Consider the following 26,115-nt stretch of genomic DNA (forward strand, 5'->3'; position numbering starts at 1 on the left):
TTGCCAGAGCTGTGTATATATGGATACACAATATATTGTTGTATAAAGATAAACTAATTTAAAAAATTACGTAGTGCTCCACGGCTTTTTTGATTCTCTGCGCAGATAAAGCGGACAGCTACGGGCTGCCACCCCAGTTTGCCTGGCTTTACATTGGCCGGCAATCCAATTACAGGAAAGCCCATTAAGTCGTGTGTTTTTTTTTTTTTAGTTAAAAAAAAATGCGTGGGCTCCCGTCGTATTTTGATCACCAGTCAGGTTAAACAAGGCAGCTGGGGACAAGGATTCTCCGTAGCCCGCAGCTGCCCCTGGAAATGAGGGATGGTTTCTTAGCGCCATTTCCAGGCGCTTTACCCAGCTCGTCCAGCGGCCCTGATGGCTCTAGCACACTGAGTAATAAAGGGGTAGCTTTGTATTCTCAGATGGTTCGAAGCTTGAAATTCATGTCACGCCAAATTAGACATGGCCACCATGAATTTCTAGTAAACGGCAAAAAAACCCCAAAAACTACAACACAGAATTTTTTTTTTTTTTAGAAATGAAACAAAAAAAATATTTGAGACTCCATCTTTATTATAAAAAAAAATATATCCTTAGTCGGATGTAGTGCGTGCAGAGGTAGAGCAATGTCAGCTCTGCTTCATCACTCTGTAAAGACAAGCGGCTCTACAGAGAGAAGCAGGGAGAGCCATGTCAGCTCTGTTACATTGCTCTATACATAGGAAGAAGCAGGCTGACAGTGAGGGTATGATTCCACTGGCGTCTCGCATCGGTATCAGCAGGTATGGCCTGAAGCTCTCCGGACAGGAGCGTCTCAGCTGCAGGGAAAAAGATGCAGCCAACCGCTCCTGTCAGGAGAGTGTGCGGCCGTACCAGGTGATGGCGATGCGACACTCGCACAGTGAAAGTTCCGTTAACAGGACCTTCCGTGACGTCATAGCCATGTGACCAATCTGTAACCAACGAGGTAATTCAACATTCACACCTGACTGGTCACATGGCTCGGACGTTACGAAAGGTCCTGTAAGTCAGTGCTGGTTACCTGGGGGCACAACAATGATCGGACGTGCAAGCAGAAACGGCCGAGAGACAAGTCTGCAGGACGTGTCGTGGGACCTGTAAGTATAATGACAATATTTATTATTCACTATATTCTTTTATTTTACAGCCTCCCCGTCCCATCCCCTAACTGTAAAGTCCAAGTTCGATGTTTGGACGCAGGTTCATGGTATCTCCGAACCCGAACTCGATCTTTACAAAACGTTCGGGCAAGGCTCCCGATCCCGACCATCGAGGGGGATTGCCCATCACTACAGATGTCCGCTGTCTTAGAAGTATCTAGCTGTAGGTAGCACTGGGTTATGCACATTTATTGCCCAAAGTTTCCTTCCTTTCACCTTTGTTGGGAAGGATCTATGAGAATCTTTTTTTTTGTGTGACATGGAGTTGATACATAGCTACTTTATGGAATATTTGGTCATTTTATTTTGAGAATTTGATCAGGTGTGTTTTTTTTTTTCTGTTTCAATCTTTCAGATTTGACAGATGAGAAGGTAAAGGCATATCTCTCTCGCCACCCCCAATTGCTAGATGAATTTGTATCAGAAAGTGTTGCTTCTGTAACTGTAGAAAAATGGATGAAAAAGAAAAACCTAAATGAAGGTAAGATTTTATTACTGAATTGTAAATTCCCCCATAACTGTCTCCTAATCTTGCTGTGACAAAGCGGAAAAGAACAAGTGAACTGAGTTGTCCTGTGGCAAGCCTGTTCTATTGGATTAGGCTACTTTAACACATCCGGTTTGAGCACTGCGGCTCAATCCGGCTGTGAAACCTATGCAACGAATGTGGCGAAAACACCGCATCCTTTGCATAAGTTTTTACATGCGGCCCGTCCGTTTTTTTTCCGGTTGCGGCACGCTACTGAGCATGCGCAGTGGAAGAAACCGCATGCGGCGGTCGGATGCGTTTTTTGCCGCATCGCACCGCATCTGGCGTCTATAGGCATGCATTGAAAAATGCGCCGCAGCGGCCGGATGCGGCTCGATGCATTTTTTTTGCTGGAGCAAAAAACGTGCCAGGGAACGTTCTATCCGGCCGCCGCATCGGCTAAATCTGCCGCATGCGGCAAAAACTGGACGGAACGCAAGCCCATGCGGCGCCAATGCAAGTTAATGCTGGAAAAAACGAAACCGGCGGCAAAAAAAAAACTGTTTCGTTTTTTCAGCAGAGCGCCGGATTGTGCTGCACTGCTACAGCCGGATGTGTGAAAGTAGCCTTACACAGACAACAGAGCATTCCAAAAAAAAGCAATTGCCACCCTTTATTCCCCACCCCACATTGCCTATTGTTGCCAAACCTATGTGATATTCTGTGCGTGATACACCTACTTTTACTAGGTCAAATTTCCAACCCCGTATTTTTTATTTATTATTGATTGCTATGTTAACTTGTGAGGAAGATCTCTTGTACAGGATTGTCTTGTAGCCATCCTCCTGGTACTTTGGCTCATTCTTAGGCCTTGTGCGCACGCTGCATTTTTTTTTCTGCCTTTTTTGTGCAGTTTTGGGTGCAGTTTGTTCCCTTAAACTGCATGTATGACCTTCCCCAGCAAAGTCTATGAGAAATCCAAAAGGCTGTGCACACGTTTTTTTTTTTTTTGCATGCAGTTTTGGTGCAGAAAAAAGAAGCAGCATGTCACTTATTTTCTGCATTTTTTTCCCTGTATTTTGCCATTGACAATGATAAAAAAAAAACGCAGTGGCAAAAACTTACCAAAACGGCTGCGTTTTTTGTTGCTTTTTTTTCAACCAGAGCTGTGTTTCTCTGCCATAGGATGCTTTTTTTGCTGGACAAATAAAACTGCAGTGTGCACACATACTCTTAAAGGGAACACCAGGATTTTCGTATATAACTTAATGCCAGTGCTATGCTGGCACAATAAGGCTGATTCTGTACATACCTGTAGTGGTCAGCTCGGATATATAGGTTTTGAAATCAAACAAAGTAAAGTTTATAAAATCATCAGCTTGTTGAGTGTCAGCAGCTGAGCATTAGATATCTGGGGTGTATTCATAGTTATAGCCTTCCCTTGTTAAAATTAACATAAGTATTATACAATAGATTTAATTTTTGACTTGCAGGACCTGTGATGAGGTCATACCCATGTGACCAGAAGGGGCGGTGCCTCAGCCAACAAAGCTGATACCAGGAAGAAACATTTTCTGTTGGCTGAGGCCCCGCCCCTTCTGGTCCCAAGGGTATGACCTTATCACAGGTCCTGCTAGTGAAAAAGTAACTCGATTTGTATAATACTTTATCTGATTCTCAGCTGCTGTCACTCAACAAGCTGATGATTTTATAAACTTTTACTTTCTTGGATTTCAAAACCTATACATCCTATCTGACCAGTAAAGGTACAGTCATATGAAAAAGTTTGGGCACCCCTATTAATGTTAACCTTTTTTTCTTTATAACAATTTGGGTTTTGCAACAGCTATTTTAGTTTCATATATATAATAACTGATGGACTGAGTAATATTTCTGGATTGAAATGAGGTTTATTGTACTAACAGAAAATGTGCAATCCGCATTAACCAAAATTTGACCGGTGCAAAAGTATGGGCACCTCAACATAAAAGTGACATTAATATTTTGTAGATCCTCCTTCTGCAAAAATAACAGTCTCTAGTCGCTTCCTGTAGCTTCTAATGAGTTCCTGGATCCTGGATGAAGGTATATTTGACCATTCCTGTTTACAAAACAATTCCAGTTTAGTTAAGTTTGATGGTCGCTGAGCATGGACAGCATGCTTCAAATCATCCCGCAGATTTTCAATGATATTCAAGTCTGGGGACTGGGATGGCCACGCTTATCAATTTCTTGACTTGAACACTCCTAACTACTTTTTACTGACTTACTAAAGCACTAAATTGGTTTTGTAACCACATTAAGTTTTGAACTTCATAGGCAGGCGTATCCAATCATGAGAAAAGGTATTTAAGGTGGCCATTTGCAAGTTGTTCTCCTATTTGAATCTCCTATGAAGAGTGGCATCATGGGCTCCTCAAAACAACTCTCAAATGATCTGAAAACAAAGATTATTCAACATAGTTGTTCAGGGGAAGGATACAAAAAGTTGTCTCAGAGATTTAAACTGTCAGTTTCCACTGTGAGGAACATAGTAAGGAAATGGAAGAACACAGGTACAGTTCTTGTTAAGCCCAGAAGTGGCAGGCCAAGAAAAATATCAGAAAGGCAGAGACGAAGAATGGTGAGAACAGTCAAGGACAAGCCAGAGACCACCTCCAAAGACCTGCAGCTTCATCTTGCTGCAGATGGTGTCATAGTGCATCGGTCAACAATACAACGCACGTTGAACACTGAGAAGCTGTATGGGAGAGTGATGCGAAAGAAGCCGTTTCTGCAAGCACGCCACAAACAGTCGTCTGAGGTATGCAAAAGCACATTTGGACAAGCCAGTTACATTTTGGAAGAAGGTCCTGTGGACTGATGAAACAAAGATTGAGTTGTTTGGTCAAACAAAAAGGCGTTATGCATGGAGGCAAAAAAAACACGGCATTAAAGAAAAGCACTTGCTACCTACAGTAAAATTTGGTGGAGGTTCCATCATGCTTTGGGGCTGTGTGGCCAATGCCGGCACCGGGAATCTTGTTAAAGTTGAGGGTCGCATGGATTCAACTCAGTATCAGCAGATTCTTGACAATAATGTGCAAGAATCAGTGATGAAGTTGAAGTTACGCAGGGGATGGATATTTCAGCAAGACAATGATCCAAAACACCGCTCCAAATCTACTCAGGCAGGTATTCATGCAGAGAAACAATTACAATGTTCTGGAATGGCAATCCCAGTCCCCAGACTTGAATATCATTGAAAATCTGTGGGATGACTTGAAGCATGCTGTCCATGCTCAGCGACCATCAAACTTAACTAAACTGGAATTGTTTTGTAAACAGGAATGGTCAAATATACCTTCATCCAGGATCCAGGAACTCATTAAAAGCTACAGGAAGCGACTAGAGGCTGTTATTTTTGCAAAAGGAGGATCTACAAAATATTAATGTCACTTTTATGTTGAGGTGCCCATACTTTTGCACGGTCAAATTGTTTGTTTAAATGTGGATTGCACATTTTCTGTTAGTATAATAAACCTCATTTCAATCCAGAAATATTACTCAGTCCATCAGTTAATAGATATATGAAACTGAAATAGCCGTTGCAAAAACCCAAATTGTTATAAAGAAAAAAGGTTAACATTAATAGGGGTGCCCAAACTTTTTCATATGACTGTATGTAGAGAATCAGCCTGATAGTGCCAGTATATCACTGGCTTTAGGTTATGAATGAAAATCCTGGTGATTAGTGTTCTTTAACGTGAACCTGTCAAGTGCAAATTTCACCTAGAACCACGAGCAGTTCTGGCTGCATATTGCTAATCCCTGCCTAACAGTCCCTGTATACACTCTCAGATAAACAGATCTTTAGAAATATATTTTTAAAGATCTCTATCATATACTAATTAGACCAGCGACTAGTCGTAAGGGCTTTACTTCCCTGGCTAGTCATCCTCTTAGCATGTTAGTATGCCCCTGTGGGTGTGCTGACATGCAAATGAATGCGCAGCGTTAGAGAATGGTCACGCTCATCTCTCTTCTGCCATCGTGGCAGAGCCCTGTTTTTCAGCTCAGTGCCCATAATCCCGGACTTTGGTCATGCGCACTACATGGGTTTGAAGCCAGGACTCGTACACCTAGCTGTAATGTGCTATAAACTAATGCTGGGTGTAAGCTTTCCGGCGTCAGCGAGGCATAGTGCTCATGACCGGAGATGCTGGGGACTCCGGATCATGCCCTGTTTGCAGATATCCGCCTCCAGCCATCATAAAGAATGAGGTATGTGCAGCGTCGCTGCGCATTCATTAGCATGTTTGTATGCCCACAGGGGTGTGCTACCATGCTATGTGGGCCGACTAACTAAGGGAACAAACACCCTTGGGACTAGTCGCTGGCTTCATTAGCATATAAGACTCGATCATTTATAAATACGTTTTCTATAGATCTCTTTATCTATACTAGTGTATACAGGGACAGTTAGGCAGGGATTAGCAATATACACAGAGAACTACTCGTGGTTCTGGGTGCATATTGCACCTGACAGGTTCCCTTTAACTTATTGACATCACTGTGGCTTGGCAGGAAACCTAGAATACTAGGTAAACACTGGTAGTCAGCTTTTTGGGATTCTGTTATCTATGGTAGGTAAAACAGTGCCAGACCTACCTAAGGCTCTGTTCACACATTTATGCGAATTAACAGCTGCTTTTCACAGTGCCAGCAAAAGCTATGAGATTTCAGAAAGCGCACACACACACGCGTGCGCGCGCGCACACACACTTTTTTCCTGACTGAAATGGAAATCTGCTTTTTTTTTTTTCTCTTAAAAACGCAGCATGTCCATTCTTTCAGTGTTTTTTACAGCTTGTTTTTTTTTTCACCATTAACAGCAATGAGTACAAAGATGCAACTGCGTTTTTTTTTTTTTCTTCTTGCTGCTTTTGTGGTGAATGAAACTAACTTTATTTAAATGTACTGTAGACAAATAACACACCAAATATGCATCTCAAAAATACAGCAAAACCTGCTTTTTGAAAGCAGCTTTTTATTTTTTTTTCTCCTTGTATAGTTTTGCTGCTGGGGGAAAAAAAAAAGAAAAAAAACAAGGCAAAGAAAAAAATCATCGTGTGAACATACCCTAAGGCCCTGTGCGTTTTTACCCGCGGTTTTGCTGCAGAAATTTTTTGAGAAATGTTTGTAATCTTTCTGCAGACATTTTCCAGCAAAACCTATCGGAAAAAAAAATAGCTGTGCGCACAGTGCGCTTTTTTTCTCAAGAAAATTCTTTCTGCAGAATTTCTTGAGAAAATATGCATGTCACTTCTTTTCCGCAGGTACCTGCGGTATTTTACTCCATTCACTGTAATGTAATCGCGAAATACCGCAGATATACCGCAGGTAGCAAATGATGTGCGGTATACCCTCGGTATAGCCGCGATTTACCTGCGGTAATGTTAATCACTGCCTGCGTTTTGTAGGGAAGTGATGTCATTATGACAGGAAGAGGAAGCCGAGCAGAGAGTAAACACACACATTGAATACACTCCCATCACACTCACACAGACATATAGAATACACATACTGTACAAATCAAACGGACATATAAAAAAAAAAAAACGTGGGCTCCGCTGTATTTTTACCGTCCAGCTGAGATAAACACACAGTGGCGGCCCGGTATTCTCAGGCTGGGGAGGGCAAGGGCCAGGGTTAATGCCCCCCCCCTCCCACAGCCGAGAATATCCGCCTGCAGCTGCCCCGGGACTGTCGCATCCATTATGCTGCAGTCCCGGAGGGTAATAATGAGTTAATGGCAGCGCATCGCCGCCACGAAGTCCAGGCTTTAATCATGACAGCGTCTGAGACAGCTTTCATGATTAACCTGTAAGTAAAGTGAATAAACAGACACCGAGAAATCCTTTATTTTAAATAAAAGACAAAAAGCCCCCTCTTTCACCCCTTTATTAACCCCCCCAAACATACAGCTCCAGCGTAATCCACAGAAGTCCTACGACACTTGCATCCTGCCGCGTCTGACACTGTACAGAATGCAGCCTCGTAACGAGACTACAGAGAGGTAATTACAGGTCATTTCCCACGGCCGGTAATGTGAACACACTACAGCTCGTGAGAAATGCAGTGTCCTCACAGGGACTTTATCTATCTATCTATCTATCTATCTATATCCTTCTATCTATCTATAGCCTTCTATCTATCTATCCATTATCTATCCTTCCATCTATCTATCTATCCATTATCTATCTATTTCTCTGTCCATATCAGAAGGAAATGACTTTTTTTTTTCTCTTTTTCAACATGCTTTATTTATAAAAAACCGCAGGGACCAACCTGTGGCAGAAACGCATGCGTTTTTCCTGCGGTTTTGGTGCGTTTTTTTACCGCAGATGTGGTAATCTTCAACTCCCTGAAGGTTCTCAAGAAATTTTCTTGAGAAAAATCACTTTTCTAGTGCGCACACTAGAGTCCAATTGGTCTTGTTAAAAGCGAAAATGATTCAGCATAATGCACTCTCTTTTGTTAAATTATTTAAGAAAACCTGCCAGGTGCAATATGCGCCCAGAGCCACGAGCAGTTCTGGCTGCATATTGCTAATCCCTGCCTAACTGTCCCTGTATGCACTAGCATAGATAAAGGGATCTTTATAAAAAGTATTTCTCTTTCGTTTCATTGGGGGACACAGGACCATGGGTTATGCTGCTTTCACTAGGAGGCTGACACTAAGTAGACAAAAAAGGTTAGCTCCTCCCTAGCAGTATACACCCCAAGCCGGAGGCGGACTCAAATCAGTTTTTGCTTAGTGTCGTAGGAAGCTGATGTGGGCCGTCTCGGCCCCCCTCAGACATTTGATTTTTTGCGTTTTTTTTCACCTTTTCTCGGCGACGCTTATCGCTCTCATCCCTGTTTTTTCTCTTTTCTGCAGGTATCTTCTATTTTCTTTCCTCATCCTCTCCAGCCCTGTGGGTACCAGTCCCCAGGGTTGCAGAGGCTTGAGACGTCAGGCCCTCTTCCCCGTCCATTCCCGTGGTACCACTCCTGGGTGTGCATGTGGGGCAGATCCTTCATGGGCACCCCTGATCTACCCTGCGGTATTACCCCAAAGGATGCACAGGGCCAAACAGCAGGGACTGGACCTCCGCAGCGCGTCTGGATATCTGATGGGGCCCACATCGCTGCCTACACCTGCAGAGGGGCTCCTACCCCCCACCTGGCGTCCTTCTCCCTGCCTCTCCACTCCACTTCCCTGGAGTCCACAGCCCTGCCATGAGGTATTCGCTGCACACAGGCACATGTGCAGACTGCTCTGCCTGCACACCGACTATCGCTGGAGCGGCGCCACTGAGAACAGGTAGGACCGCGCTTCCCTTACCTTCTCCCCTCTGCAGCTGCAAAATGTAGGCCCCGGTCTCGGCCTAATCGCCCTGCGTCCCGGCCACGCCCTCCGCTGCAGCGCTATTAGCCGCTGGCCGTTCCGCCCCCCGACTCCGCACACCGCTCAGCCTCCTGGCACCACAGTCTCCTCCAGCGTCCCCTCACCATCTTTATCTGCCACCTGGCCTGCTGTGGCTGCAGCGCTCCGTTTGTTTGCTCCTGGCTCTGGTCGGATCTGGATCCCTCTCTCTGAACTGGCACACAGGACCTGGGTAAGCACTGCTCCTGCGGAGTCTGCCGTCACTAGGTAGCCCTCACTTTATTTTAGTGACCGTTTGGTCACTCATTCTGTCTCCTTCCTAGCAGCCCCAGGGAGAGTACCATCGCACTATGCCTAATTCTAGGTCCGCCAGATCCAAGCAGGCCCCCTTTGCCTTTTTTTTTGCGTGCTCAGCCTGCAAAACCAAATTCCCCCTAGGCCAGGACATCCCGCTATGCTCCGGCTGTTATGCGGATCCGCAGCCTCCGCAGGATTCCTCTGCCGACGCCGAAGATGCTGCCGCCGCAGCTTCAGATCCTGCAGGGTCCTGAATCCCACCGCCCCCCGACTGGTTGGCGTCCCTGTCGCAGTCTGTAGATTCCCTCTCTGAGGCTTCTCGGACCATCGCGCAAGCGCTGCGCATTTTGCCGACGCTCGGCCATACCTCCTCAGGCCTAGCGCAATCTCCTCAGTAGGAGGTGAGCTCCATACCTAGGACCTCATCTACTGCTCAGAAGCAGACCCGCCAGGTCTAGTCTTCAGCGTCCTCCCAGGCTTCACCCTCATCCCCAGGTCCAGACTACCACTCCTCCCGGGAGTCCTCCGACCTCTCTGGTGATGACTCAGATGCGGCACCCCTGCTGGATTCCAAACAGGCGTCTGATGTTCGGTGCATGGTGAATAGCCTGGTTGAAGCGGTGAATCAGACACTAAAGGTACAGGTGGACCCCGTATCCTCTCAGAGCACTCAGGTCTCCTTTAAGGGGACGAAGCGGACCCATAACGCATTCAGTGGACATCCAGAGTTCGGTGAGTTATTGCGTACTCACAGGCAACAACCGGACAGGACATTTTACCAGCAGTAAGTCAATTAATTTACATTATCCCTTCCCTGAAGAGCTCCAAAAAGAATGGGCAGGCTCCCCCGTGGTCGACCCTCCAGTGTCCCGCCTGTCTTTTCACACAACTGAATAGGATAACTGAAGTGAGCACTAATATATATATATATATATGAGTGCAAGCCAAAAATACATACTATATATAAGAATAAGGCTGCACATCAAACTTAGATAATGGTATAATGCCTCAAGCATATGGAAAAATATTGGAATATACAATGAAAAATGCTACTTGCTAATTTGAACATGTGAATAATGAATTGCATACCTGCTATGAATATTAGGAAAAAGGAGATATTTAGCAATCGCATTGATCAATGCAACTGAGCCCCAAAACCTCGTCAAGGCATATCTCTATACTGGGGTCCCCAGCTCCGTGACCCCAACTGTGTGCCATCTCACCGCAATTAAAAACTGCTATGGGTGGAGAGGGGTAACTAAGGACTTTCTTATATAGGAGATGGAAAAAACATGGCCGAAAGGGGCGGAGCTGTGTTCACATTCAGAAAAAAAAGTACATATAACTGAATAGGATAACTGAAGTGAGCACTAATATATATATATATGAGTGCAAGCCAAAAATACATACTATATATAAGAATAAGGCTGCACATCAAACTTAGATAATGGTATAATGCCTCAAGCATATGGAAAAATATTGGAATATACAATGAAAAATGCTACTTGCTAATTTGAACATGTGAATAATGAATTGCATACCTGCTATGAATATTAGGAAAAAGGAGATATTTAGCAATCGCATTGATCAATGCAACTGAGCCCCAAAACCTCGTCAAGGCATATCTCTATACTGGGGTCCCCAGCTCCGTGACCCCAACTGTGTGCCATCTCACCGCAATTAAAAACTGCTATGGGTGGAGAGGGGTAACTAAGGACTTTCTTATATAGGAGATGGAAAAAACATGGCCGAAAGGGGCGGAGCTGTGTTCACATTCAGAAAAAAAACTACATATAACTGAATAGGATAACTGAAGTGAGCACTAATATATATATATGAGTGCAAGCCAAAAATACATACTATATATAAGAATAAGGCTGCACATCAAACTTAGATAATGGTATAATGCGTCAAGCATATGGAAAAATATTGGACTATACAATGAAAAATGCTACTTGCTAATTTGAACATGTGAATAATGAATTGTATACCTGCTATGAATATTAGGAAAAAGGAGATATTTAGCAATCGCATTGATCAATGCAACTGAGCCCCAAAACCTCGTCAAGGCATATCTCTATACTGGGGTCCCCAGCTCCGTGACCCCAACTGTGTGCCATCTCACCGCAATTAAAAACTGCTATGGGTGGAGAGGGGTAACTAAGGACTTTCTTATATAGGAGATGGAAAAAACATGGCCGAAAGGGGCGGAGCTGTGTTCACATTCAGAAAAAAAAGTACATATAACTGAATAGGATAACTGAAGTGAGCACTAATATATATATATATGAGTGCAAGCCAAAAATACATACTATATATAAGAATAAGGCTGCACATCAAACTTAGATAATGGTATAATGCCTCAAGCATATGGAAAAATATTGGAATATACAATGAAAAATGCTACTTGCTAATTTGAACATGTGAATAATGAATTGCATACCTGCTATGAATATTAGGAAAAAGGAGATATTTAGCAATCGCATTGATCAATGCAACTGAGCCCCAAAACCTCGTCAAGGCATATCTCTATACTGGGGTCCCCAGCTCCGTGACCCCAACTGTGTGCCATCTCACCGCAATTAAAAACTGCTATGGGTGGAGAGGGGTAACTAAGGGGTAACTAAGGACTTTCTTATATAGGAGATGGAAAAAACATGGCCGATGCTAATTTGAACATGTGAATAATGAATTGCATACCTGCTTTTTCCATATGCTTGAGGCATTATACCATTATCTAAGTTTGATGTGCAGCCTTATTCTTATATATAGTATGTATTTTTGGCTTGCACTCATATATATATATTAGTGCTCACTTCAGTTATCCTATTCAGTTATATGTAGTTTTTTTTCTGAATGTGAACACAGCTCCGCCCCTTTCGGCCATGTTTTTTCCATCTCCTATATAAGAAAGTCCTTAGTTTCCCCTCTCCACCCATAGCAGTTTTTAATTGCGGTGAGATGGCACACAGTTGGGGTCACGGAGCTGGGGACCCCAGTATAGAGATATGCCTTGACGAGGTTTTGGGGCTCAGTTGCATTGATCAATGCGATTGCTAAATATCTCCTTTTTCCTAATATTCATAGCAGGTATGCAATTAATTATTCACATGTTCAAATTAGCAAGTAGCATTTTTCATTGTATATTCCAATATTTTTCCATATGCTTGAGGCATTATACCATTATCTAAGTTTGATGTGCAGCCTTATTCTTATATATAGTATGTATTTTTGGCTTGCACTCATATATATATATTAGTGCTCACTTCAGTTATCCTATTCAGTTATATGTAGTTTTTTTTCTGAATGTGAACACAGCTCCGCCCCTTTCGGCCATGTTTTTTCCATCTCCTATATAAGAAAGTCCTTAGTTACCCCTCTCCACCCATAGCAGTTTTTAATTGCGGTGAGATGGCACACAGTTGGGGTCACGGAGCTGGGGACCCCAGTATAGAGATATGCCTTGACGAGGTTTTGGGGCTCAGTTGCATTGATCAATGCGATTGCTAAATATCTCCTTTTTCCTAATATTCATAGCAGGTATGCAACTCATTATTCACATGTTCAAATTAGCAAGTAGCATTTTTCATTGTATATTCCAATATTTTTCCATATGCTTGAGGCATTATACCATTATCTAAGTTTGATGTGCAGCCTTATTCTTATATATAGTATGTATTTTTGGCTTGCACTCATATATATATATTAGTGCTCACTTCAGTTATCCTATTCAGTTATATGTAGTTTTTATTCTGAATGTGAACACAGCTCCGCCCCTTTCGGCCATGTTTTTTCCATCTCCTATATAAGAAAGTCCTTAGTTACCTCTCTCCACCCATAGCAGTTTTTAATTGCGGTGAGATGGCACACAGTTGGGGTCACGGAGCTGGGGACCCCAGTATAGAGATATGCCTTGACGAGGTTTTGGGGCTCAGTTGCATTGATCAATGCGATTGCTAAATATCTCCTTTTTCCTAATATTCATAGCAGGTATGCAATTCATTATTCACATGTTCAAATTAGCAAGTAGCATTTTTCATTGTATATTCCAATATTTTTCCATATGCTTGAGGCATTATACCATTATCTAAGTTTGATGTGCAGCCTTATTCTTATATATAGTATGTATTTTTGGCTTGCACTCATATATATATATTAGTGCTCACTTCAGTTATCCTATTCAGTTATATGTATTTTTTTTCTGAATGTGAACACAGCTCCGCCCCTTTCGGCCATGTTTTTTCCATCTCCTATATAAGAAAATCCTTAGTTACCCCTCTCCACCCATAGCAGTTTTTAATTGCGGTGAGATGGCACACAGTTGGGGTCACGGAGCTGGGGACCCCAGTATAGAGATATGCCTTGACGAGGTTTTGGGGCTCAGTTGCATTGATCAATGCGATTGCTAAATATCTCCTTTTTCCTAATATTCATAGCAGGTATGCAATTCATTATTCACATGTTCAAATTAGCAAGTAGCATTTTTCATTGTATATTCCAATATTTTTCCATATGCTTGAGGCATTATACCATTATCTAAGTTTGATGTGCAGCCTTATTCTTATATAATGTCTTTTCACACAGTCCTACCTCTCCCTAACGGTACGTCTCTCAAGGACTCCACGGACCGCACCATTGACAGGTTGTCCCATTCTGCTTTCGAGGCAGCGGGCGCATCCTTTTTCCTGGCCTTTGCCTCGGTTTGGGTTGTTCCTGGGTGGACACTCTACGCAGCGGTCTCCGTGCCATTTCTGCCGATCCGGAACTGGTGAACATTTTTTCGCAGATTACACTCGCCGGTGAGTACCTTCTCAACGCAGCCCTGTCGTCTGCCAATTGCGCAGCCCAGGCCTCTAGCAACAGTGTGGCCATCCGTTGAGCCCTCTGGTTCAGGATCTGGAACGTAGATGCGGCCTCTAAAAAGTCACTGACTTCCCTGCCATTCTCAAGGGAACGTCTTTTCGGAGATAGGCTAGACCAATTGATCTCCGAGGCTACAGGAGGAAATCGTACATCTCTCCCCCAATTTCGGCCAAAACGCGTCCAGAATCGACGTCTCACCGCTCGGTTCCAGTCCTTTCGCAGCTTTTTCTCCCCACCTCAACCTCTGAAGTCTCGCTCCCCTCCGAGGGACAGGAAGGCCCCGGCATTAAAGGCCAATCCCTCCTGCCGTTCATGTCCCCACCAGTCCACGAAGTCCGCTCCCAGGTACTAATGACGCTCCTCCAAGTGACTCGCGGTCAGCGCGCAGCAGCGCCAGACTCATGGGGGGGCGCCTGTCTCGGTTCCAGCACGTCTGGCTCCCTCTAACCACGGATGCCTGGGTCAGAGAGATCATTGTCTCGGGCTACAGAATAGAGTTCGATTCAAGACCACCGAGATGTTTTTCCAATCTCGCCCTCCTGAGTCTACCGCTCGTGCGTTCTTTCTCTCCATAGAGTCTCTTCTTCAAGCCAGTCCCTCCCTCAGAACGCTTCATGGGGTTTTATTCCAACCTCTTTGTGGTCCCCAAGAAGGACGGCTCAGTCCGCCCCGTTCTCGACCAGAAGCTTCTCAACAGATCGGTGAGGCCTTGAGCATTTCGCATAAAGTCCCTCCGCTCTGTGATCGCATCCATGGAGGTTGGTGAATTCCTGGCGTCGCTGGACATTCAAGACACCTATCTCCACGTTCCGATAACCCAAAACCACCAACAGTTCCTCCGTTTTGCGATAGCAGAGGACCATTTCCAGTTCACGGCTCTTCCCTTCGGCCTCGCATCTGCCCCCAGAGTCTTCACAAAGGTCATGGCGGCAGCCATGTCCGTCCTACATTCCAGAGGTGTTATGGTCATTCTGTACCTGGACAACATGTTGGTCAAAGGTTCTTCCTTCGAGGACTGTCGTCTTGGGGTTCTGATCACTATCTACACCCTTTCGCGCCTGGAGTGGCTGATCAATCGGAAGAAGTCCTCTCTGACCCCGGCCCAGCGGATCACATTTTTAGGCATGGTATTCGATACCATCCAAGGTTGGGTATTCCTCGCACAAGAGAAGATCTCTTCCCTGCTCATTGGCCTCCGTACTCTCTGCCATCCGCGCCCGGTTTCCATCAGGTTCGGTATGCGAGTCCTCGGTCAGATGGTGGCGGCGATAGAGGCGGTACCCTTTGCCCAGTTTCATCTTCGGCCTCTCCAGCTGGCCTTGCTGAAGAAGTGGGACAGATCTCCCTTTTCTCTGGACCGCAGGTTCCGTCTATCGCCGGAGACCCGCCACTCACTTCGTTGGTGGACCAGTCTTCGCAACCTCTCGCTAGGAAGGTCCTTCCTTCCACTCCACTGGAGGATATTGACCACCGACGCCAGTCTCCAAGGCTGGGGTGCAGTGTTCCAGCATCACACAGCACAAGGCCGATGGACGCCTCGAGAAAGTTGTCTCCCGATCAACATTCTGGAGATCAGAGCCATCCGGCTAGCCTTGTAACAGTTTCAGCTCCTGGTACAAGGTTGCCCAATCAGGATCCAGTCGGACAATTCCATGGCGGTGGCGTACATCAACCACCAGGGAGGCACAAGGAGTGTCATGGCAATGAGAGAAGTCAAGAAGATCCTGCACTGGGCAGAGTCTCATCACTCTCTGATCTCTGCAGTACACATCCCCGGCATGGACAATTGGGCGGCCGACTTCCTCAGCAGGGAAGGCCTCGCTTCAGGCGAATGGTCCCTCAACAGGGAAGTCTTCAACCAGATCTGCGACAGATGGGGGACTCCGGATGTGGACCTAATGGCCTCCCGATTCAACTGTCAAGTTCCACAGTTCATCACGCGGTATCGCGACCACCTGGCACTAGGGGCCGACACTCTCACCCTGTTGTGAAGCCAGTTCATGCTCCCATACATTTTCCCACCGCTTCCCCTGATCCTGAGGGTTCTCAAGAAGATCAAGGCAGAAGGAATCCCAGTCATTCTGGTGGCTCCAGTGTGGCCCAGGCGAGCATGGTTCGCGGAACTCACTCAGCTCATTGCAGACACCCCGTGGCGCCTTCCAGATCGCCCAGATCTTCTGTGGCAGGGCCCCCTCTCCCACGAGAACTCAGAGGTCCTAAATTTGACGGCCTGGCTATTGATTCCTGGGTACTAGCTCAGGCAGGCTTTTCAACAAGGGTGATACAGACAATGATTAGGGCCAGGAAGCCATCTTCTTCAAGGATATACTACCGCACGTGGAGTCTTCCTCCGGTGGTGTGAGGAACACAGCATCTCTTCTCTCCTTCTCCCTTCCTTCATTGTTGGTATTCTTGCAATCAGGTCTGGATGCGGGTCTCTCGCTTGCCACACTTAAAGGACAAGTGTCGGCTTTGTCAATCCTGTTTTCAGAGGCCGCTCGCTTGTCGCCCGCAGATTAAAACCTTCATCCAGGGAGTTGCCCATCTTGCTCCGCCGTATCGTCGTCCACTAGAACCGTGGGACTTTTTTTTTTTTTAAATCAGATACTTTTTTATTAAAACAGAGTACATACAACAGAATAAGAAATCGGCATCCAAATTAAATTTATCACATCTATTACCCCTTTAACTCCCCCTCCCGCCCCCTCCCCCACCCTGGCAGCAACACTTCTCCCCGATACTACATCCCATTTAGTACACACTTAGGATACCCTTCAACTGTAGTATAGCAACCATCCCGTTGTGCAGGAGGAACAACTAGTAACACAAATAAAACAAAACATACACATCAGAGGTCTCAGACGGCTATCCCGGTCCCAGACCAGTTTACTGGTCCATCACTCGTCTTATTCGCATTGCAGCCAAGGAGACCATAGCTTCTCAAACATTTTAACATTCCCCCTTCTTTCATACACTCCCCGTTCCAGCTGAAGAATACATTCCACCCTTTTAATGTACTCTCCCCTGGTCGGGGGGTCTTTTTTAATCCAGGACCTGGCGATTAGCTTTCTTGCCGCATACAGCAGCCTAGCAATGACAATTTTCATAGTATTTTCCACCCCAAGCTCCTCAACATATCCCAATAGGCATAGCACTGGTTCCCTGGGGAGGACACACCCATATGTTCTTCCTATCTTGTGGATAACCTTAGTCCAAAAGGAGACCAGTCTCGGACAAGACCACATCATGTGAAAAATACCTGCGTCAGATCCCTGACACCTTGGACACTCCGAATTCCTTTTCAACCCCATTTTAAACATCAGTAAGGGAGACCTATATACCCGGTGAATCACGTATAGGTGAGACAGTCTGGCCGGTTCGCTCATGGAAAGTTTAGGGACATACTCCAGGATACTCTCCCACACCTCCTCCGTTATCGGCCCAACTTCCTCCTCCCATTTAGATTTAGTTTTAATTGGGTATTCTAAAAGAAAGGTATGTAGTATATCTTTATACGTGCCAGAAATGATCCCTTTAGTGCTTCCTCCGCCCTTACACACATACTCCAGTACCAGGTCAGTCTGTATGGCCACACTTTGTTTAGCCGCTTGGGCTGCAATCGCATGTTTTAATTGTCTGTAGTGGAGCCAGCCGGACGCCGGTAACTGAAACTCACTCTGTAACTGCGGGAACGATTTCACAATTCCTCCGTCCAATATCTGATGCATGTATATCACACCCTTGCGTCTCCACTCCTCAATATTCCCCATTTTCTGAATCTCCGGGAGACTACTGTTATCCCAGATAGGTGTAAACTTAGTTAACCGGGTCACCCCTCTCACCCTTTTCAGCCTATCCCAGGTCTTATTTATAAGTGCCATTGTAGGAGATGTTCTACCCAGGAGCCCCACCGCACCATCCTCTAGTCCCATTACCAATGGACTTCTACCCACTATGTATTCCAGTACTTCTTTAATGCCCCCATCTTTCTCTCGATCAGACCAACCCCTGAGGTGTTGACATTGCGCCGCTATATAATACAATTCCGGATTTGGGATTGCTAGACCCCCCTCATCCTTCGGCCTTTGTAAAGTCTCTAATCGCACCCTAGGCTGCTTTTTACCCCACACCAGGTCCCTAAACAGCGAGTTTATCCCTTTAAATCTTTTCCTTGAAATACAAACAGGGGCATTGTGCAGTATGTATAGGAGTTTAGGCATTACTACCATCTTTAGTAAATTAACCCTTCCAACAACTGACAAATGTAGCTTGTTCCAGGCATCCACCTTGGTTCTCAATTTTTTAAGGAGCGGCCATAAGTTCACCTGTATGTATTTTTCTACTGGCAGAGATATCTGGATACCTAGATATTTAAATTCATCCACATTCTTCAATTTGTTAGCCCCAGTATCCTCATTTGTCCAGGCTACTTCCCCATCCACCTTAAAGAGGCTCGATTTAGACCAATTAATGGTCAGTCCCGAAACTTCTTCAAATTTCTCTATTATCTGCATGGTATGATCCAATGAGGCTGATGGATCCCCCAAGAAAAGTAATAAATCGTCAGCATAAAGAGCTATTTTCTCCTCTAAATGCCCATACTTAAATCCATGGATCTCCTTTGTTTTCCTAATGGCCGCCGCCAGAGGCTCTATTGCAATAGCAAATAGGAGCGGCGATAGTGGGCAGCCCTGTCTCGTTCCCCGGTGCAACTCAAACGCTGAGGAGGTCATACCGTTAACTCTAACTTTAGCAGTAGGCCTATTATACAACAGCTGCACCCACTTTACAAACCGTGGGCCAAAACCCATATGCTGCAACACTTTCCACAGATACCCCCCACTCAACACTATCGAACGCTTTCTGGGCATCTAACGAAGCGATCACCCTCCGGCCAGGGTTGTCAGGCGGCAACTGTAGATTAAGGTACAATCTCCTGATATTAGCAGCTGTCGACCTATTGGCCATGAACCCTGATTGGTCCATATGGATTAGGTTAGATATAACTCCAGTCAGCCGGTTTGACAACACCTTAGCCAGAAGCTTCACGTCCGCTGTTAATAACGAGATGGGTCTATATGAGTCTGGAAGCCTCGGATTTTTATCCTCCTTAGGAATTACTACTATTATTGCTTCTCTCATAGATTCAGGCAATACACCTTCCCCCTCCGCCACCTCAAAAACTTTCAATAGTTTGGGTAATAGGATTTCTTCTAACTGTTTATAAATTTCAACTGGTAGCCCGTCTGCTCCCGGTGCCTTGTCATTGCTCATGCCATGCAGAGCGCCCTCCAGTTCATAAATAGTAATAGGTGACTCCAGTTTATCTCTATCCGCCACAGACAACACCGGAAGCTCACCTCGCTCAAGAAATGAGTCCACCTCTTCCACCCTCATCTCTCCGCTAGAAGAATATAGCGTGCGATAGAAATCTTTAAAGACCCCAAGGATCTCCTCAACCTCAGTGACCTGTGTCCCCTCCACCGTGTCCATACCATGCACAAATGAACTACTCCTTTGAGCTGCAGCTATGACCGATAATAGATGGTCAACTTTTTCCCCCTCCTCATAAAAATGCAATTTTTGGAATGCCTGCGTCCTTACCGCCTTCTCCAAAAGCATCTTATTAACCTGTTCATGCGCCTGCCTAAGATTTTGCTTCGCGTCCGTAGTAGTACTCCGGATTGCTTCCAGCTCTGCCTTATCTAAGGCCTCCAGCCTATCTTTCTCATCCTGCCTCGTCTGTGTTTTAAGTTTACAGATATCCCTGAACAGGAGTCCCCTGAGGTATGCCTTCATCGCATCCCATACCACCAGCGGCCCAGTGCTACCCTCGTTGTGGATAAAGAAATCCCCAAGATCCCGTTCTATATTCCCCATATTAATATGACGGATCCATGCTGGATGAAGCTTCCACTCTCCCCTCCTTCCCCCTGTCAGGGTCCCCCGTGGTATGGACACTAGAATTGGGCTATGATCCGAAATCACTCTTGTCAGATATTGCACGTCACTTATCATTGCATCCATCAGATCACTAGCTAGAGCCATGTCAATGCGGGACAGAGTGTTATGTGAAGCCGAATAACAAGAGAAGCAGGATACCCTCCCATTCCTCACTCGCCAGGCATCCACCATTCCAAGTTCCCCAATAAGAGTGCCAAACGAAGTCATACAACTATCCTGGATACCTGGAGGTCTACTACTCCTATCCCAGTACAGATCTATCACATTATTGAAGTCCCCCACCAGTAAAAAAGGGATTACTCCCCCCTTCTCAGAGAACTCCCTTATCTCCCTTAGTTTGGTGCACTTATATGGAGGTGGTATATATATTGCAGCTATACACATGAGTCTGCCAAATATTTTACACTTGACGGCCACACACTGTCCCTCTTTATCCACATACACTTCTATCTCTTCATATTGCACAGAGTTATGGATCAGCAGTGATACACCCCTTGCATAGTTGGAAAAGGTGGAGTGATAGGCCTTCTGCACCCATCTCCTATTTAAAACATGTGTTGTCTCCTTTGTTAGATGCGTTTCTAGTAGACATATTACTGACTGGTTCTGGTCTTGAACATATTTAATTATTGCCGCTCGCTTAGACCTATCTGATAACCCTCTAATATTCCAACTCAACACCTTAATTCTATCCCCCATTATCCCACCCAGTAAAACCATCAAACCTTGTAGTATCTCCCCATGCTGCCTCTACCCTACCCCTTTCCCCCCCCCCCCCCTGCTCCCCTCCCCTCCTACTCCCCACCACTTCCTGTTTTCGAGTACTCCCGTGAAGCATCGGGTTTTCCAAACCTGGTCCATAATCCCTACTAAATTCCCCCCTACCTCCCTCGCCTTCCCCTCTTAGACACATTTTAAAACTCGTCCCTTTTCCAACAATTCTCCACTCCCCCCCTTTCTATGTATAATCATATTCCACTCAACCAATATAACAGTAAAATGGCGAACAGTAATTAAACTGGAATCTCAAATTGTAAATACCACCACCGCGCCAAATTAGGCAGTCCCCATGTCCTGCGAAGCTCACATCAAACCTGTAATACTATTGTATGTTCTGAGGATTTCGATAGCGTTAGGGCAATGACAACCAGAGACGAGTTCTTGGTACAGAGATGTTTATAATATGTAACCACGATAGGTACACAAACGGAACAAACACAGTAAAACAATAACACACGAAATACCTTCCCGAATCGGAGCGAAGGGAATTCCCGGGGCCACGCACCGGACTCCCCCAGGGAGAGCACCAAGAGCGAACCCCTATACAGGGACTGTCTGGCAATCACCCCGGAAGGCCTAAATGCGCGGCAGCCGGGACACAAGGGGCAAGAGGTAAAGTCCAGAAGTGTCCGTACGGGATGATAGTCCAGAGTGGTTACGAACCGGAAGGAACCGGGCAGAAGTGCTGACCAAAGACGGCAGACGGAGTCCGGGCACAGCTTGATGAAACCGGGTAAAGTCCAGAGTCGGTGTCGGTAGTCTTTCAGGAGAATCCAAATGGCAATCAGGAAATAGGAGCAGCAAAGCAGGAGCACACAGCAAGCAGTATACTCAGGCACTGGACTAGGCTTAGAGGCGGCCTTTTAAGCAGCTGGACAGGAAGTAGGGCAACAGAACAGTAAACTCCATGTTAACCGAGGGCAAGCTCTTTCAAAAGAGAACTGGAAATCCCGGAACCTGACAAAACCCTTCGCATTCCCCCTGCATACTACCTCAATCCCAAAGGGAAGGAGAAAAAAAAAAAAAAAGAAAAAAACAAGAAGGGTCCCCTGTAAGCTCCTAAGGATGTTGTAGAGCCTCAGCCGGCCTTCTCCAACACACTGCAGATTCAGACAGTCAGCTCATTCCTTCAAACGGATCCGCTTTTCGTTTGCGTCCAACCACTGCATGGCTTCCTCTGGAGTTGTAAAAAAGTGCACCCGCTCCAACGCCGTCACTCTTAGCTTTGCCGGGAACATCATTGAGTATTGCACCCCCATCTCTCGCAGGCGCCTCTTTACTCCCGTAAAATTCATACGTAGCTTTTGAACAGAAATGGAGTAGTCCGGGTATATGGAAATTCTCTGGCCGTCAATCATAAGATCCTCCATGTCTCTTGCCTTTCGCAGTATAGTGTCCCTGTCTCTGTAGTTGAGGAGCTTGGCTAGCATAGTGCAAGGGCCCCTGCCTGCTGGTTGTGGCTGCATCGGGACTCTGTGTGCACGTTCCACGGCATAGAGCTTGGATAAGACATTAGCACCCATTTTCCCCCTGAGCCAGTCTTCTACATATTCAGTGGGGTTTCTTCCTTCCGCTTTCTCAGGGATGCCGACAATTCGGATGTTATTTCTTCTAGAGCGGTTCTCTAAATCATCATTTTTTGCCATGATTTCAGCTATCTGCTGTGCAAATGTTTTTTCAGACTTTTGTAGTTTTATAATATGATCCTCTGTTATCCCCACTCTCTCCTCTACAGCCGTTGTTCTCAGATCTGCTCTCTTGAGGTCTTTCTTAATGTCAGCAACCTCTGCCTGTAATCCCTTAACTTGCTTCGTCAGGGAAGTCAGAGCCTCTTTACAAAAAGACACCACTGCAAAAACGTCCTTTAAAGTGGGGTTTTCTGGAGCCTCCTGTGCACTATGTGCTTTCTCCACTTCTCCTGTCTTATCTTGCTGCTTTTCACCATCCCCCATCTCATCAGAGCTGGCATTATCTTCTCCCTCCTCACCTCTGTTATCTGTATGCTGATGTAATTTCTCTGAAGTCCGGGCAAATTTCTCCAGCCTTGCAGCGATCTGCATCCTCTCCTGACAGGCTGCATTAACTTTCTCAGCTTCCTGCCTTATCATGGCACCTTCTTGAGAGCTGGGGACTTTCCCGCCTCCATTATCTTTTTGCCTGTGACGGACCATGGCACCTCTCTGCATCCACCAGACTCACTCCAGATAAGTCCTCACCACCTTATCTTCCTGACAGCCGGCTGAGGCAGTGATAACAGCGGTATTCAGGGATTTATCCAGAATCGTGGGACTTTAATCTAGTGCTCAGTTCGATTCAAGGTCCTCCTTTTAAACCTTTACGAGATTCTTCCCTTTCTCATCTGTCTTGGAAAGTGGTGTTCCTCATTGCCATCACTTCTATATGAAGAACTTCAGAGCTGGCAGCGCTCTCTTGTCATTTTCCCTTCTTGGTATTCCACCAAGACAAGGCGGTGCTCCGGCCGGACCCCTCCTTTCTGCCCAAGGTGGTCTCGCCGTTCCATCTAAACGAGGAGATTGTCCTTCCATCCTTCTGTCCTGGTCCTTCCCACGGCCTGTAAAGGGATTTGCACACTTTAGACCTGGTGCGAGCCCTCAGAATCTAAGTCTCCAGGACCGCACATTTCCGTTAGACGGACGGTCTGTTCATCCTTCCATCTGGCCCCAACAGGGGTATGCCAGCGTCCAAAGCCACGATTGCCAGATGGATCCGTTCCGCCATATCTGAGGCCTATCGGATAAAGGACAGGTCTCCGCCGCGTGGAGTAAAGGTGCACTCTACCCGTGCAGTGGGAGCCTCTTGGGCGATTAGGCGTCGGCCGACCAGGTCTGCAAGGCCGCCACCTGCTCTAGTCTGCATACCTTTACTAGGTTCTACCATGTTCACACCCAAGCATCGGCGGATGCCAGTCTTAGGAGAAAGGTTTTGCAGGCGGCAGTTGCACACCTGTAATAAGGTAAGAGCATTCAGATATTGTACAAGCCCGCCGAGGGAGGCCGTTTTCTTCCTATCTGTGGTGCTTGCCTATTCCCACCCAGGGACTGCTTTTGGATGTCCCATGGTCCTGTGTCCCCCAATGAAACGAAAGAGAAGGATTTTTGTGTACTCACCGTAAAATCTCTTTCTCTGAGTCTTCATTGGGGGACACAGCACCCACCCTGCTTGGTTTTGGTTGTTTCATTACATATTGCCTGCCTTTTTTCAGTGATCCATGTTCCGAGGCCACTTTTTCGCATGGCTACCTTGTTATGGTCGTTACCTTGAATTATGTATGGTTGTTTTGGTACTCCTCCTACTGCTTGTGTACGAAACTGATTTGAGTCTGCCTCCGGTTCGGGGTGTATACTGCTATGGAGGAGCTAACCTTTTTTGTCTACTTAGTGTCAGCCTCCTAGTGACAGCAGCATAACCCATGGTCCTGTGTCCCCCAATGAAGACTCAGAGAAAGAGATTTTTCGGTGAGTACACAAAAATCCTTCTTTCTAAAGATCCTTGATCATATGCTAGTGAGCGCAGGGACTAGTGGCAAGGGTGTTTTTAGTTTCTGCGCTCATTCAGCCCTCTTAGCATGTTAGCAGGCCCACAAGAAGATGCTATTCAGTGCCCATTGTCTCCATCTGCAGTGACACGCGTACGTGTGTCCGTTGTACATCCTCAGACGCCGAGCTTAGGGTCATTACGCATGATCAGAAGTCCTGGCACTTCCGGTCATGTGCACTAAACCTCTCTGATGCCGAGACATGTGCACCTGACCTCATAGTGTGTATGTGACCGGAAGTGCAGTGACTTCTGATCATACGCACTGGCCATCATTCCGATGCGGTGACAACAGACACAAGTATGCACGTCACTGCCGATGATGCTGAGCATCAGCGGGGATGCTGGGCAGTGGGCATTGAATAGCATGTCCTGTGGGTGTGCTAACATGCTAAGAGGGAAGAATGAGTGCAGGAACTAACACCCTTGTGACTAGTCCCAGCGCTCATTAGCATATAATAAAGACTCTTTAGAAATACTTTTTTAAGATCTTTATGCTACTAGATGCTGGGACAGTTAGGCAGGGATTAGCAATATGAAGCCAGAACTACTCGTGGTTCTGGGGGCATAGGGGACCTGACAGGTTCACTTTAAGACTTGCAACGTATATACCTGATAAAAGCTCGCTGCAAGTGTGAAACCAGTATGTTAATGTATGATGAACACGAATATCTGTAATCTAATGTTAAATGGTCTCACTTATGACAGAATTTGCATGTCTCTGTATAAAAATAATCAATTTTTTTTTTTTTCTGCCAGCCCTGTGGCCTCCCAAAGTCTTCAGTTCCTAAAAGCAATGGCTTTGGTAAGAAAAACAGTGAAGACACGGTTTTTAAGTAACAGCCCAACCCAAGTGACTGGCACAGGATGCAGAAGCTTGGTCTTGAGTCAATCCACAGAGTTAATGGCTAATACAAATAGGAAGGTGGTGGTGTTGCATTAACCCCATAGCGATGGCCTAACGTCTCAAGACGTCGGAAAAACAGGGTACTTATTCTGTTCCGACGTCTTGAGACGTCAGGCCGGAAAAAGCTTGTAGCGTCCCCCAGTGATGGAAAATCTCCGGGGTTTCAGCTACCGGAGGTAGCTGAGACCCCCAAGATTATGAATCGGGGTGTTTTTTTTGGACCCCCATAATGTGATCGCCGGTATACACCGTATACCGGCAATCACATAAAAAAAAAATGGCAAATAATACTGATTTCTTTCTCATCTGACATGATCAAACATGTCAGGTGATAAAGAAATATAAGCCCCTAGTGCCCCCAAAGCCCCCGGTACCGGAGAAATCAACACCCACCCCCCCCATCCCGGAACATCCAAAATGGCGCCGACGTGCGCCGAAAACTGCAGCCGCCGACGACTCTGCATTAATTTCCCTCTGATCTGAAATGATCAAACATTTCAGATCGCAGGGAAATGTCCTCCCCTGACCCCTCCTCCGGTACACCGGAGCCCTCTGGTCCCCCGGAGCCCCCTCCGATTCTCCAGAGCCACCCCCCTTCCCCCTCCGGAGCATGCAAGATGGCGGCGCGCAGCGCACAGTAGCGCGCGGCCGCATTCATCCTGCTCTTTCTGCCGCATGTGACACGTCA

General features: G+C 46.0%; 1 protein-coding gene across 8 annotated transcripts in view; it reads left to right on the forward strand.

The window, feature by feature from the left end:
* The window catches only part of PDE10A (phosphodiesterase 10A), a 699,109-nt gene that overhangs the window by 211,938 nt on the left and 461,056 nt on the right, over positions 1 to 26,115 (forward strand). For 5 of the 8 annotated variants that reach the window (XM_075339766.1, XM_075339763.1, XM_075339773.1 and 2 more), the window contains exon 2: positions 1,537 to 1,662. In XM_075339766.1, coding sequence (XP_075195881.1) covers positions 1,537 to 1,662 — 126 coding nt within the window. Of the gene's footprint in view, positions 1 to 1,536; positions 1,663 to 25,279; positions 25,326 to 26,115 lie in introns of those variants that run through there. The other 3 variants (XM_075339767.1, XM_075339769.1, XM_075339772.1) reach the window with 3 other exon arrangements.

This window comes from Anomaloglossus baeobatrachus, chromosome 3 (assembly GCF_048569485.1).
Source record: "Anomaloglossus baeobatrachus isolate aAnoBae1 chromosome 3, aAnoBae1.hap1, whole genome shotgun sequence".
Classification (NCBI taxonomy): Eukaryota; Metazoa; Chordata; class Amphibia; order Anura; family Aromobatidae; genus Anomaloglossus; species Anomaloglossus baeobatrachus.